A 13,823-nucleotide genomic window follows, 5' to 3' on the forward strand; every position below is an offset into this window, starting at 1 on the left:
CATTATTTTATTATATTAAATTATTAATTACAACACTTTGATTCATGAAATATATTTAGAGGTTCCATATTGTAAAACAAATATTTCCATGTATCTTGTTATTATAAAGTAGGTTGACATGCTTTATATATACTGTGGTAGTATCTATACACTCACAATCCACACAGAAATGCACACAGCCTGCATTCAGAAACTGTGACTATAAAAGATCCGTCAGGCCGTCCGTAAGGTTGTGATGTCACAACTATGCTATATAAAGGTAGAAAGTGCTGCTACAGTGCTGTTACAGTCATTCCCCAGCTGCAATGATGGTGCAGAGGTGTCGATAGTGCTCATGTGGGAGACCCAGAAACGCTGACCAATCAGAGCAGACTGGACTTTTTCCCCCCTGGGGGCTTAAAGAGACAGGCGCTTAAATGGAGCATTTCAGACAGAGGGGGATTACATGTATATTCAGACAGACAGAATGACAAAAATAATGTGTTTTTGAACATTAAAGCATATAAACATGATACAAAACACAAGTACTAACTTGAATGAAAATGATAATTAAATGGGACCTTTAAATGTCCCTATTTGGAATAAAAACTGTTACTATTAATACATTTTTCAATTTGATTGTTAGGATGCAATGTTTTCTTAGAATCCATCTTGTGCTTTAAATCATAGGCCTATAAGAATTACAAAAAAAACAAAAAACATCTCCGTTGACATGCGTTTATTTTGAAAGCAACACCCGGAAGTCGCGTTCCACACACCGCCTAACTTGACTCTCGTGCATCTTTGCAGGCTCCTTTCCCTCAGGATGACTCCGAGTGACGCAGGGCAGACGGAAGAACTATAGGGCTTAAGGGTAAAGGCAGTTTGAACGGCGGTGATCCAGGAAGGACTGTAGCTTTTTATTTCACAGGTTCAATCCCGATGCACGGCTCGCCCGCCTGCACAGAGGACATGAGAGTCACCTATATGTAGGTTTTCTGTGACACATTATAATAATAAGGCATCATCACCACCTCATCATTGGGGCCGATCAGCTTGGATACACTCCCAGGTAGGCTCCATCATCAGGACCACTGATTATTACAGTGTTTATTTACACAACCCATCAGATGTAAATGTGAAAAGGTTTTATTTCGTTTGTCAGTCGTGTAGAACCTTTTTTTCTTAGGTTTTGTGATGCCGGGTGATTGTGATTGTTACCATAGATAACCTTAATCTACACAGTCACGATTCATTACTACTAGTCATACATCAAAATCTGCACCTAATTGATAACGCAAGATTCGTTTCTCCTTAGGTAACATTGATCCCCGTCTCTGCACATGGAAGAGTAGCCTAGTCATTCCATTTTCTTGCTGAACACCAAGTTGTAAGTCGCATTCAGTTGGAGGATATTTGGACACCTCTTTCCGTCATTTTAGTAAGTCTCCACCATGAACTACCTGCGTCGACGACTCTCGGACAGTAATTTCATGTCCAACTTGCCCAATGGCTACATGACCGATCTCCAACGCCCCGACCAGCCGCAGCAAAGCCCCGCAGTGTCGCCCGGGCCGACGGAGAGGCGCCAGTCTACCAGCCAGCCGCAGCCGCAACCTCAGCCTCAGCCGCCGCAGCAGCAGCAGCAACAGCAGCCTGGAGGTGGAGGCTCCAGCTTCTTCTCATCCATATCCAATGCTGTCAAACAGACCACAGCTGCTGCGGCTGCGACCTTATCCGAGGCAGCGGACCGGGCAGGAGTCTCCAGCAGTGCCAAGATCCTCCTGGTTATCGATGACCTGCAGACCGACTGGTAAGAGCAGTGCGCATTGCCAGCGCGGGGCCCCCGTCTAGACTAAAAATGTGCCAAACCGTGGGTTGCAGTGGCCTAACACCTAGAAGGTCATATGGTGTGCTGTGAGATATAGATCACGTGTAACAGCCGCTGGCCTTTTGCTCAAACCTGTAACACACCTTGCAGATGCGCTTGTGTGATGATAGTGCCATGGCAAACTGAAGGCAGAGAAGCCATTTGCATTTGACAATCATGTATTGCTCGTGTCGAAGTAATCTGGCAATAAATTGCTTAACACGCCAATGCACTGGGTATGGGCTGATGCCACCACGATGATGCAGGTATTTTAAGTCGAGTAGATGTAAGAGCAAATTGTGCACCAAGAAGAACACCTGCATCAAAGGCAAAGGTGATAAAACACTGCACTCTTGTCTCAAAAATGACACCCTAGGTGATAATGAACTATGCAGATCATCACATGAAACCCTACCATCACACAGCAAATAGGATCCGTGGGTCTCCCAGTGTGTCACTACATGCAGGATGTGTTTACTTCATATGGTGCATGTAAAATGCACGGACCAGTATTTATGTCCTTATGTCTAATTCATATTTATGTGTGTTCAAATAATGTTACATACTTAATTTAGCCTTAACTTTTTGTTGATGTTGCATGGTGCCCGCAAAAGGGTTGAAACCTAATTCTATGCATTGCTAGCAGCTGCAGTATAACATTAATGCAGCATACTGGCACTAACAGATAACTGTATCTGTGGAAAAAATAGCTGTTTGTTCCATTGATGTCTACTTGTTTTATGTATTTGACATCACATTTTCACTGGCCGATAATATTCTTCTGAAATGTTCTGCAAATGCTGGAGAAAATGCCAATTACATGAGAAATGTGCCTAATGAAATTTGTGTTTTGTGTCTGGCTACAAACAACAATTGGATTCAAATCCTCATTTCGCATGCAGGGTAAAGGTCTTCAGAGGAAGAAAGGTCCACGGTGAATTTGACATCAAGGTAGAACAGGTAGGTTATATACATGTGACTATATGCTTTGTTAGTGTCAATCGTTACCCCTTACTAGGAGGACAGTGGACCTGTAAAATAAAGACTACAGCGACTGGACTAGTGTAAATAAACCAGCCCATCTCTACTGAGCCTTGGGACCAAACTGTGAACTTGGGATGTTACATCACTCTTTCATACAATATTGATATTTTGTTTTGTTGATAAATGACAATATCTCTGATCTTTTTATCTCAAGACCCAACTGACATAGTAGGTTTTTGTTTTTGTTGTTATCCATAGATAATGCCCATATTATGCATTTTAGTCTTCACTTTGATCCTATTTTGGTTTCATATCTTTTTTTTCTAAATGAGTGTCATCTCTAAGTCCCCTGGTGAGTAATGTTTGGTGAATCTCATGAATATGTCAAGTTGCATTTTAGGTGCACTGATCAACAACAGGCCTGATACTAACATGAAAGGTTTCATGTTTTTTAAAATAAATAATAGATGAGTCTTCCAGTAAAATGGGAGATAGTGGTGTTCATATATGGCCCTTAAACTGATAAATGTCCCAGGGTAGTTAGGCGAGGGGGCTGCATATTTTCTCTAGCACAAGCCATTCTGAGTAAAGCAAAGTCATGTCTTATATAGACAAATCACGTGTGTGTAGCCTAATAGTTGACCAAACATATTTTGATAAATCTGTGAATAGTAATGTGCAGGCTTATAAGAATATTTATTAATACGGTGTCAGTGGCTGCTTATGCTATAATCTATATGTATATTTGAGGACACTGAAAGTTCTTAAATATTTTCTTGCTGCCTGAGGCATTTTCCTCGTGTCCTATTTTGTCCCTCTACTTCATGTTGTGCAGACATTTCTATTATTTCTCTCCTAACAGAAAGTGTGCCAACATATAATCGTCCCCTGTTCTACCTGACTCACGTAGAATAGGTGCTCATTCTCTCTCCTCCTGCTGTGATCGTGATCATGGTGTTTTGAGTTGAATTGACCATTACATTGTCCTTTCAGGCAGAATTCTCTGAAATCAGCCTGGTGGTCAATTCTATGGGCACCTACAATGTGGACATTGATGCGATCAGGAGTGGGCACAAGGTTACTAAGTAAGTACTCGGCAAAATATTTCTAGGTGAGAAAGTTTAATAATCCACAGTGCTGCTGCAAATTTCAAGTTGCGGTTTAATATTTGGCTAATGTCCTCTCTCCCAGATCCTTAAAGCCAGACTTTGTACTGATCAGACAGCATGCCTTCAGCATGGACAAGAATGGGGACCACCGGAACATAGTGATTGGACTTCAGTACGCTGGACTGCCAAGTGTAAACTCTTTGCACTCTGTCTACAATTTCTGTGACAAACCATGGGTGGTAAGTATAAGTTATAGCCTGAGAACCCGACTAATCTGTGGGCCCATTGCTTAGTTATGTCTGGTCTTAACCTATTCAGACAGATTTCGGGCAAATCCCAACTGTTTATCTCATATGGAGCGTGTTCGATATGATAACTAACAACTTTCACACTTTAGACACAATACATGATGATCATTTTTGGCTTGCACACCCTCACGCTGAGGAGACGATAGTGACCATAAACCTAGTGAAATTGAGGCATTCTCAGAAACAACCAAGATGGCTGCGGCTGATTTCTCCATTTCTGTTGAAGTACTATTTTCAAATTCTGATGGAAATAACAGCAACACTCATTCGACATGGTGATGCTACACCATCCTAGCTTATCACTGCATGCTGTAGTCTGTTTACATTTGTCCGTTGGTCAGTGCTACGTCACATGTTTGGTTGCTCTGATTGGTTGTCGGTCTAATGCGTCCAGTCTACAGCCATTGATAATGCCCCTTGGATATTACAAATGAACTGAGAGAATAGTAGAAATCGTCAGATGCGTTTTACTATTTGTTTTGTTTTGAAAATTTGCAGTATGAGACAGTCATCTCACATCTCAAGTGGGGCTAATAAATGAATGATATTAGCAAGAAGCTATAGTTTAACCCTAGAGCGCAGTCACTACTGTCTCATCTAGATAAGTTGTTCTGCAATCACCTGCCACAGTCTATCTTTAAATTCTGCATCTCTGTATTCTTTTCCTTGCGTTGTTGTAAAGTGCTTTGTGCTGGGAGACCATGTGAAACACCTTATTAAACAATGCCATTTTGCATGATGACATTTGCATATACAGTGGCTCTGAATGGTCAAACACCTCTCTTTTTACACGTGAAGAAACACAGTGTGATTGTATTTAAACATACAACAATTTCAGAAGATGTCAGGCTAAATTATGTGATCAATTAATTTGACCAAACAATTGCATATTTAATTCATATCATGTATAAAACTATAAAACATTTAGGGTTACAAATGCACCATCCTTATCATTTGTTTCCGATTTAGTTTGCTCAGATGTCTCGACTCCATAAGCAGCTGGGCCCAGAGGAGTTCCCACTGATAGAGCAGGTTTACTATCCAAACCACAAGGAAATGGTGAGTGAGCCATCTGCTCTCCTCTCTCTCCTCCCCCTTTCCACTTGTGCTGATGTCCTACTGCTCAACCCTTAAAGACACACACACACACACACACACACACACACACACACACACACACACACACACACACACACACACACACACACACACACACACACACACACACACACACACACACACACACACACACACACACACACAGATACACACAGACACACAAACACACAGACTCACACACACACACACACACACACACAGACACACACACACACACAGACAGACACACACACACACACACACACACACACACACACACACAGTTCATTCCTCTGCACGGGTCACATTTTAAGAGTCTAGTTCATTTCTTTGTCAATATTCCAGACCAATCTAATTTTTTGGGTGTGTCGAGTGTCTTGTTTTTTTGCATTCAGGGTAGAGGCAGAGTATTTGATTATTCCTCTGCCAAGTCAGTGACAGTACAGTTACACTGAGTCAGTTGCTGCAGAGCAGTCATCTCCACCCCTGCAGTCACAGGCTGACAGTACCAGGCTGGTTTTCAAGCCATCAATATGAATCAGAATATCCTGCAGAAATAGAGGAGTGTCGCTGTGCGTCACTTCTCTTCAACAGAAATGCCTTAAAATGTTTTTTTAATTCATTACAGTGCTATGATGAAGTTCATTTATGAAAAATCTGAGTATGTGATAATGGTCTTTTTACAGATTACCTCCCCTCGCTTCCCTGTAGTAGTGAAGATGGGTCATGCTCACTCAGGAATGGGAAAGGTAGAACTGGAGTGTTCAAGTGTTTACATTCATGGGACCAATATATTCCAGGATATTAATATTTTGACATTTGCTACTCCAGGTAAAAGTGGACAATCAATATGATTTTCAAGATATTGCCAGTGTTGTGGCACTGACCAAAACGTATGCCACATCTGAGCCCTTCATTGATGCAAAGTATGATGTCCGTATCCAGAAGATTGGCAACAATTACAAAGCTTACATGTGAGTTTCAGAGAGTTTCAGCCAACACACCGGCCCATCATTACATCAAATGAAAGTGGTTAAACATGAAAATCATTTTTTATTTCTAATGAACAGGAGAACATCAATTTCTGGCAACTGGAAAACCAACACTGGCTCATCTATGCTTGAGCAGGTGGCCATGTCAGACAAGTAAGAGCTCGTACATGCAGAGGAGATCAGACTGTGAATCATATAATGTCTCACTGTGCTATTATAGCTCTATTTAACACATTATTACAGGTACAGAATGTGGGTGGACTCTTGTTCTGACATCTTTGGAGGGTTGGATATATGTGCTGTGGAGGCTCTACATGGTAAAGATGGCAAGGACTACATTATAGAGGTACGGAAAGGCAGTATGATGTACCAAGTGAAAATCTCTCTGTGATCATAAGAGAAATCCATTAAAACCATCCTTTGTGGATTTTTAGGTTGATGACTGTTCGATGCCACTGATTGGGGACCAACAGGACGAGGATCGTGTTCAGATTGCAGAGCTGGTGATTTCTAAGATGAACCAGGCTGTTTCACGGACTTCAAGCTCTTCCACAGCAGGCCAGACAGCACAGGTGCTCAAACCAAATATACTCCTTTTTGCTCTAGTAATCTCCCACCTGTCTTTATTTTCTGTATATGTTTGTTCACTTTTATTAGTAATATATGTCAAGTCAAAGAAAAAGACAACATTTCTGAGACCAAATTACATTAAAAGAGAACATGTAAACATAGCACAGAAAATAAAGAACAAAAACAATAGGAATAGTGGGCTTATTACTAAGCAACAGAGATAACAGATGTGCAATGCACTGTACACTGCATACAGATACAGATTATATGTCCAAACAGGTCTAAACAGGTAATGAAACACATTTGTATGTGGTGCTTATCCATGCAAGGCTTTAAATATAAAAGCAAGAACATTTAAGTGTGCAGTTAATGAGTGTATAATGTGTGTTATGTGGTTGACTTTTTTGATACAGTGAGAAATCTAACATTTCCACTTTGACCAAATTGAGGCCAGTGGTGGAATAATCCATTGGTGTAACCTTTGCGCAAGACAGCATAGTAAAGAGACGGGACATGTCACACAAATGCAAAGAATGCAGTTTTAAAATAGTATTGATGCAAAAAATTAGGATAATGTCTAAATACTTAGCCTCTTACAGTATTTCCAGGTGCATTGAGTGAGCTGGCATATGCTTCTGTGGTATCAAACAAACAGTTTCAAGAATAGATGCCAGGCTTAATGTGAACATATAATTAAGTATCATCAGCGTAGAAGCAGAGATTTATGTCATATTTATGGGTAATATTACCAAGAGACAACGTAAAAATTAGTTAAATGCAGTAAGCACTGATCCTTTGAACATTTTTTTTATTAATATCATTTTCTATCCTAAGCTAATTTCCTTTCCGGACGATTTGATGACTTGACTGGAACATTTATTGAAACTCAATCAAGGAGAATTAGGATAAAGCAGTGCAAGTCAACCACAGTATCCCAGGACACATTCAACACATCTCTAAGGTCAGACAGTCTGATCAGATGAGAGGCAGAGTTCACTCTATCATATGTTGGTGTGTGTTGTGTTTATTGTATTTACCTACTGTTTCTGGGACACATTTGTTGTCTCCTATCAATGCAGCTGTCTTCCAGTCATACAGGGAGACAGAGTGTTGAGCTATTGCCTGAGACAAGACATGATCTACAGCTGTTATGTTGGCTGCTGACCTGACTGTGACCTTTTTCAATTTGATACACATTGACTCTCTGCCCTTTAACTCCTGTGTGTTTTGTAGAAAGCAGCGTCTCCTCAGCCTGTCTCGCAGCCCAAAGTACCACAGGCTCAACAACGCCCCTCACCTCAGGGTAAGAACATGAGCTTTTTACAACTAAGCAAAATGATACCATTTGTTTTTGGCTAGAAATCATCTCTCTTTATTTCCAAGTCCAGACGGTCCTGAGATCGCGATAAGTGGAGCGAGTGGTTTTAAGAGATTCACATTGAGTCTCCAACTCGCCTTTTGAAGGAGAAACTATGTAGAACGATTAATCAAAATAGGTGTTTCATGTGCACAAAAGCATGGGGAGTTCAGTGCTGGTTGCATACAGTTTAACCTTGATCGGCCAAGTGTTGCTTGTGTGCAACATAACTCCAGTTATCAAATCATAAGGCGCACCATTCTGTTTCGCCTCACACACTTTGCCAAGGTGCTTTTGAAGAGGCCGCACCTGTAATTCCGTGTCTTGTGGAACTTGTGGAGTCTGCCTGATTTTCGCGAGCCAAAATGAATTACTGATGCACCTTGCTTTCTTTTATACAGTCTATGGTCTAGACAAGGATATGAGGAAAGTATTTGAATGTCATTGCTGCTCTCATTTTCCTCTTATAGGTGGTCCTCAGCAAAGTCCCCCATCCCAGCAGCGCCCACAGCCTCAAGGCCAACCTCCTGCACAGGTCCACCAATCCGCTGTAAACCCTGCTACCGGTGACCCCAGTGCCCAGGCTAAGGCTAACCAAGGACCTGCAGCCCAGCCACGGCCACCAGGTCAGGGAGCTCCTCAAGGCCAGAGACCTCCTTCTGGTCAAGGTTCTCCTCAGCGAAGCCAGGGAGGTTCGCCTCAAACTCAGAGGCAACAGTCTGTCACCCAGCAGCAGAAACCCGCAGGAGGCCCTGGTCAGAAACCTCCGGCAGGCCAACCTCAGCAGAGGCCTGCCCAGCCCCCTAGGCAGCAGTCACAGGGGGGTGCACAGCAACAGAGGGTTCCTGGCCAGCAAGGTCGCCCTGGAGGACCCACCACTCAGCAGCCCCGACCTGCTGCTCAAGGCCATGGGGGCCCAGGAGGACGACCCCCCCTGCAGCAAAAGCCTCAGCCCCCACAAAAGCCCAGTCAGGACAACCCGGCTATGGGCGGCTCTCCACAACTAAAGTAAGTAGGTAGATAAGGGGAAAGATTTGGGATCAGTTTCCTCTCTCTCCTTTACAGCTGATTCTTCCTTACTTTTTGCATTCTGCATTGAGATGCGCATGCCACATTCTAAATCTTCTCATCTTCTTTATTGACAAATGATCCACTTGAATGCGCATGATTTATTGATTCTTATGTTTCACAAAACATCACATTTCAGATTGTCTGGAGAGATTTTGATGCACTAAAACAACACCGAGCTGAAGCTGGCTTTCAGTTTTTTCAGATCCATAATTAATCAATTACTTCTGCTGCCATACATGTGATTGGACACATGTATGGAATGAACACATGGATAGAAAAATGTAAATAACTATAAATAAACTTTCTGTTTTCAACTTTTAGAAATCTAATATTTAATATTTAATATCAAACCTGTCAATCAGTTGGTGTGCTGTTATTAAACACATATATCTATGACACAGAAATATCGATTTTGCCGTCTCGATTTCAATCATTCTTGATAAAAACGATGAAATCATATCATGGAAAGTAATTTCAACTTTTTTTCTGATTCACATTCAGTCCCAAAGATAGACATATTTGATAACCAAAAATATTTCAAACCATACATTAAACAAATGGACGGTATTAAATTGTTGCATATATTCAAAATAATTGCGTGCTGCAATGATAATAATAATAAAAATAACAAACTTTACATCAATAGACATAGAATGACCATAATAACAGGAAGAGAATCTCATACTTAATGGAAAATAAAACACACTTGACCATTATAGTATAAAGATGAAAATAGAAGATATTGTAGAATGCAAAACATAAAATGATAAATAAAAAACCACTCAATAATAATAACAAATAAAGTTAGAAATCAGTGCATCATCAGTGGTGAAGATGAGATTTTTTAAAGTTGACAACTCTTAAAACATTTTGCCTAGAGTGTGTTGCATCCTCAAGCAGAGATGACTTCGTCTCTTCCATTTGGCAACTTTTATTCACCTCAGTTCTTAGTGATCGTGGTTTAACAACAAGAAAGAAAACTGGCCCGCGCCTCAGCACAAAACAAGGGCCGTCATAAACACCGTGACTCCACTGTTTTTCTAATGACGTCATTTCCGAACTCTGACCTCTACTACGTGACATTAATCAGGATTATATTTGGCATATTAACAAAATCAAACTATGACGAAAAACAAAAAAAGCTTCTGTTTAAACAGAATAACTATTTCAGCGTACTGTAATTTAAATAATTAATATGCCAATTCCAAAAATAATTCTAGGTCGCAACAAGTGCACTCCACCAGTCGGCGACTATGTCTCTGAGGCTATAAATAAACACAACAGAACCTACTTTTCCCAGTGGACACAGAGTCACCACCAGTCTTGATTACTGTACACCGAAAAAGCCTTTTTTTTTAGCTACCTCAGAACATCTCACTGTGGGGTTTTATCTTTGTTGGACACATTGTGTTACCTATAGAATACATACAATGCATAAAATAAATAAACATTTAACATTTAAAAAAAATGCTGCAATCTATAAGTGCAATATAATTATGGCAAAACTCTTTTTGTCAATACATGCTCCAGGTGGTGTTTTCATGGACAAATGACTCACATAATCCAGGCTTTTGGATTATATTGATCAGATTGCATTATGTTCTCTTGAAATACAGACATAAAACATCCTCCATCCCCGATAAAAACAAGTATTTCTTTGCACCCAGAAAGGTCATTCACTATTCATATATATCAAAACTAACTTGAAATTATAAGGCAATAGTGAATGACAATGGAATGTGCTTTAATCATATTTTACTGAGCCTTTTTTTCTCTCCTTCCTCTCTCTCTGTCTTGCCGTGCTCCAGTCTTTCCAGTTTTCATTCCATGGGTTTGCTGCATGACTTTAACAGCCTCTTCCTCTCCTCTATTGCCATTTTCCTCTCTTTATAGCAAGTCCCAGTCTCTTACCAATACATTCAACATTCCAGAAACCCCAGCGCCCCGAGCCAGCCTTAGCCAGGATGAGGTGAAGGCTGAAACCATACGCAATCTACGCAAATCTTTTGCCAGTCTCTTCTCAGACTGAGACGGCATGAGCCCCCCTCCTCCCCTCCTACTGACAGAAAGATGGACTTGCGAACTGAAGGACAGATTCTCCCAACGAACAAGGACCAACAGGATGCCGTCTCCAATTCATGTACATTGACCCTGATATGAAAATGTACACACTTGACACCTACTGCCTAAATAGTTAACAGCTTTTAAAATGAACAAAAAATAGAACACAGTAAATTTAGGCACTGAAATCTGAAACATTCCTTGCCTCAAGCTAAAGTAAGTCATCTACTCGTCACGTCACGCAAACGAAACACATACAAAAGGCCGGAATATGCATGTACACACATAGACAAAAATAAGACACAAAACATCAAAATGCTGCTCTCACTTGTTCGTTGGTGCCGTAAAAAGTCATTGTGAGCTTCACGTTTGAATTTTTGGTTGAGTGTTCGACCAACCAAATGAATTAGGGGACTGCACAAAAATTAATAGGGTGGGGAGGAGTGCTAAATCTAACTTTTTATTTTACAAAGAGCAAGGCCCTCCCCAGTGTTTTTCAATATGTCAAAATAATACATTTATGACAAACAGTAGCAAAATAGTGAAAATACAGTCACTCTCTATTTTTGAATATACAACTTGCTTAATAAACTGTTATTTGATCCTCTGCATATGGCACAATGCATCTCCATGGCACACATGAAAACCATCTTATCTATCTTTTACAAACTTACATGAAAAACATAAAATATGATATAAGATAGAAATATGGTTTAAAAACTATATAAATAAAACACCCTCCACTGCTTTCCCAAAAAGGTCACACTACTCTACCTGTAGCAAAAATAAATATCGCGGTTCCCTCCCTTTTTTCTGCCCCTAATCATTTTTGTACAGTCCCCAACTCAGCACAGCTGCACACATGCATAGGATGTCCAGTGTTAGCTCATGCTTGATCTGTTCGAGCTGTTGACCGCTCATGGTGATGTCTTAGCTGCATGTCAACAGGAGGCAATGGTCGCATTTTCCAACCCCTGACATTGGCGCTTGTAACTGTGTCGTCACATGTAGGCTAGTTGAATTATAGTTCTTAGTAAAGTAACCTAGTAGGTGTTGTGAGTATGTTTCTGCTGCCACTTTTCTTAATGTTTTTTGTCGCACAAGAACAAAAGCCCGAAAGCTCTCCACCTTGAAAGCATGCCTTACACAGACAAGAACGTCAGATCAAATGGAGTTGTCTCAGGGATGTCCAATTGATTGTGACACTTGTATGTGGGTGAGGGTCTTCCATTACAGTTATATTGTGGTTGTTTACTGATAATGATGGAAAAGCATGTGTTTAATGAGGTAGAATGTTTCTATTATTTCAGATACATTTGCACACAGAGTATACGCAAAATGATACTTGAATACACTGACACTGACTGATGTATGAAGTCTATATTTTCAGGTTTATGCATCTGCCACTTGACAACGCAACATCTCTGTGTTCCCACCCTGGGTTGCTGCTGTGTCTGTGACAGGTACGGTTGAGTATACAGCATAGGCAGGGTTTGCAACTGTTCAGGTAAAGATAGTGAAAAATTTGATTATCTGCAGACAGTTTCATTTCATATCCCCTTGATTTCAAAGCAATCTAATGAAACAAACGTCTTGCTGTAAACCAATCGATAAGTTAAGTGGATGTACAGTAGCTTAGTTAATTATGTCAGGCTGATTTTAGGGTTCAGCAGTTAGTCAGTGCATTGAGATTTTGCACTTAAGTTACTAAACCTGAGTCGGCATCACACACTGAGACTTTCTGCTTCCATGTATTCATCCCGGTTTTCAACGGGTTCATAGTCTGTAAAAGAGGCTATACGATAATAGTAAAGGTAAAAGTGTAGGTATGTCAACTGTGGGATGCACCCCTGCAGTGGTTTTATTACTTCCTGCAACCCTCCCTCGCACTGACAACCCTTTCTTTGATCACTAATGATAAACAATTCTGTTCCCAGGCACTAAAAATGTCTTCCAGAAGGAGTGCTTTCCATTCAAATGTTAACGTATGGCAATATTATGCTTTTTAGAGAAGACCCAATAGCCAAAAGTATAAAAGAGTCCTGGTTCCCTTGTAGATTCTTCATGCTGCCTGTGTTTTGTGTGGCCACAGTGACCCCTTGTGCTCAATGGTGCATAGATGTGTGAATGTCGTTCAGTAACTGGTCAAACCAAATAGATGTGTCGTACAGAGTTCTGAGTGATGCCGATTGTCACCTTTATTTCCTGCTGCAATTTCTGCTTGTTGATATTATGTGCTTCTTTAAACCTTCTATTTTCTTAAAATGTGTGCCTTTTTATTTCAGTTATTTTGTACCTGCTTTTTTTTTTAAATCTATGAGGCAGGACTATCTGGGGCTTGAAAGTGTATGCGTTAGTGATTCAGGGCTTTATTTTTAAATTTTACAGTGACTTAGTGTGAGTACATGACTGTCAGATTTATCG

General features: G+C 40.6%; 1 protein-coding gene across 1 annotated transcript; it reads left to right on the forward strand.

The window, feature by feature from the left end:
• Window positions 1-968: 968 nt before the first annotated feature.
• On the forward strand, window positions 969-11,760 carry syn1 (synapsin I). Its single transcript, XM_083911731.1, has 14 exons — window positions 969-1,051; window positions 1,298-1,792; window positions 2,752-2,809; window positions 3,827-3,918; window positions 4,025-4,181; window positions 5,220-5,309; window positions 6,035-6,097; window positions 6,180-6,322; window positions 6,419-6,493; window positions 6,584-6,686; window positions 6,775-6,912; window positions 8,144-8,213; window positions 8,738-9,275; window positions 11,232-11,760. Exons 2-14 carry the CDS (start codon window positions 1,434-1,436, stop codon window positions 11,365-11,367), a joined length of 2,022 nt encoding a protein of 673 aa, XP_083767857.1. The 5' UTR covers window positions 969-1,051; window positions 1,298-1,433; the 3' UTR covers window positions 11,368-11,760.
• Window positions 11,761-13,823: the final 2,063 nt, after the last annotated feature.

Source organism: Echiichthys vipera, assembly GCF_963691815.1.
Source record: "Echiichthys vipera genome assembly, chromosome: 4".
Taxonomy (NCBI): domain Eukaryota; kingdom Metazoa; phylum Chordata; class Actinopteri; order Perciformes; family Trachinidae; genus Echiichthys; species Echiichthys vipera.

Excerpts from the sequence above, each read along its gene's own strand:
- syn1 (XM_083911731.1), top strand. The coding sequence starts at position 1,434 with ATGAACTACCTGCGTCGACGACTCTCGGACAGTAATTTCATGTCCAAC. Across the intron at positions 2,810-3,826 it reads TTGACATCAAGGTAGAACAG|GCAGAATTCTCTGAAATCAG; the intron begins GTAGGTTATATA and ends TTGTCCTTTCAG. Across the intron at positions 8,214-8,737 it reads ACAACGCCCCTCACCTCAGG|GTGGTCCTCAGCAAAGTCCC; the intron begins GTAAGAACATGA and ends TTCCTCTTATAG.